The 826-nt window shown below is 47.0% G+C and overlaps 1 protein-coding gene across 4 annotated transcripts in view; it reads left to right on the forward strand.

Moving 5' to 3' along the window:
* The window catches only part of tcea1 (transcription elongation factor A (SII), 1), a 6,078-nt gene extending 5,252 nt beyond the window's left edge, over positions 1–826 (forward strand). For all 4 annotated transcript variants that reach the window (XM_076021724.1, XM_076021722.1, XM_076021723.1 and 1 more), the window contains exons 9-10: positions 483–554; positions 650–826. In XM_076021724.1, coding sequence (XP_075877839.1) covers positions 483–554; positions 650–658 — 81 coding nt within the window. In that variant the 3' untranslated portion in view covers positions 659–826. The remainder of the gene's footprint in view (positions 1–482; positions 555–649) is intronic.

The following is an 826-nucleotide window of genomic DNA, read 5'->3' on the forward strand; positions in this document are numbered from 1 at the left end:
GCTCAGTTGTGCAAGGAGCAACACTAGAAGCGCAGCCGGTTGGCATTTGCCATCTAACGCTAGAAGTGGCAGATTCACCATTGGCAGACATGACAGAGTCTGGAGACGCATTCTGCTTCCTGGGACATCCTCCAGCATGAGCAGTTTGGGGCGGGTCAGTGATGTTCTGGGTAAGCATGTCCTTGCAGGGTCAGTAGAGATGCTGATCCAGTGGGCCCTGGCTTCCTTCTGGCGCATGACAGTGTCCAGCACCGTTCTTTGGTCTTAGTTGGTTTCCTCACAAATTCATTCATCAAGTTGTCGGATGTGTCATTCAAGGCTTCTCTGTGTTTCTATTGAGCAAGGTGTAAAGGCAGTGTGTTCCTGGTCATTTGTGTTGGATAAGACATTTGATGTGACTGAGCAACTTATCAAGTGATGGGGTTGTCCACAAGCGTTGGTTCAGTTAAATATTAAAGCCGTTTATGTTGTGTGAATTCCAGGTTCAGACTCGCAGTGCTGATGAGCCAATGACCACGTTTGTCTTTTGTAACCAGTGCGGGAATAGATGGAAGGTAAGTGGTTAAATGTGACCCAGTGCTTACACTGTGCATGAGTTCTGCTTCTCTGGGTTGTTTGTCAACATTCTTCAATTGTTTCGTTTCCCCAGTTCTGCTGATTATGTAGATGATTCCAGTGACTCTCAGCACGTAGCAACAACTCTTGGACCAGGTTCCGTTCCTCTGCAGCAGATTGGAGCTTTTGCATTCTGTGGTACATGGTGCACAACACGCCGTACAACGATGCCACTAATGTTACCGTTGGAATAAATGATTCTGTTCATAGA

The sequence above is a fragment of the Nelusetta ayraudi genome, unplaced genomic scaffold (assembly GCF_046127955.1).
Source record: "Nelusetta ayraudi isolate G7.1 ecotype Tasmania unplaced genomic scaffold, CSIRO-AGI_Nayr_v1 ptg000011l, whole genome shotgun sequence".
Lineage (NCBI taxonomy): Eukaryota > Metazoa > Chordata > Actinopteri > Tetraodontiformes > Monacanthidae > Nelusetta > Nelusetta ayraudi.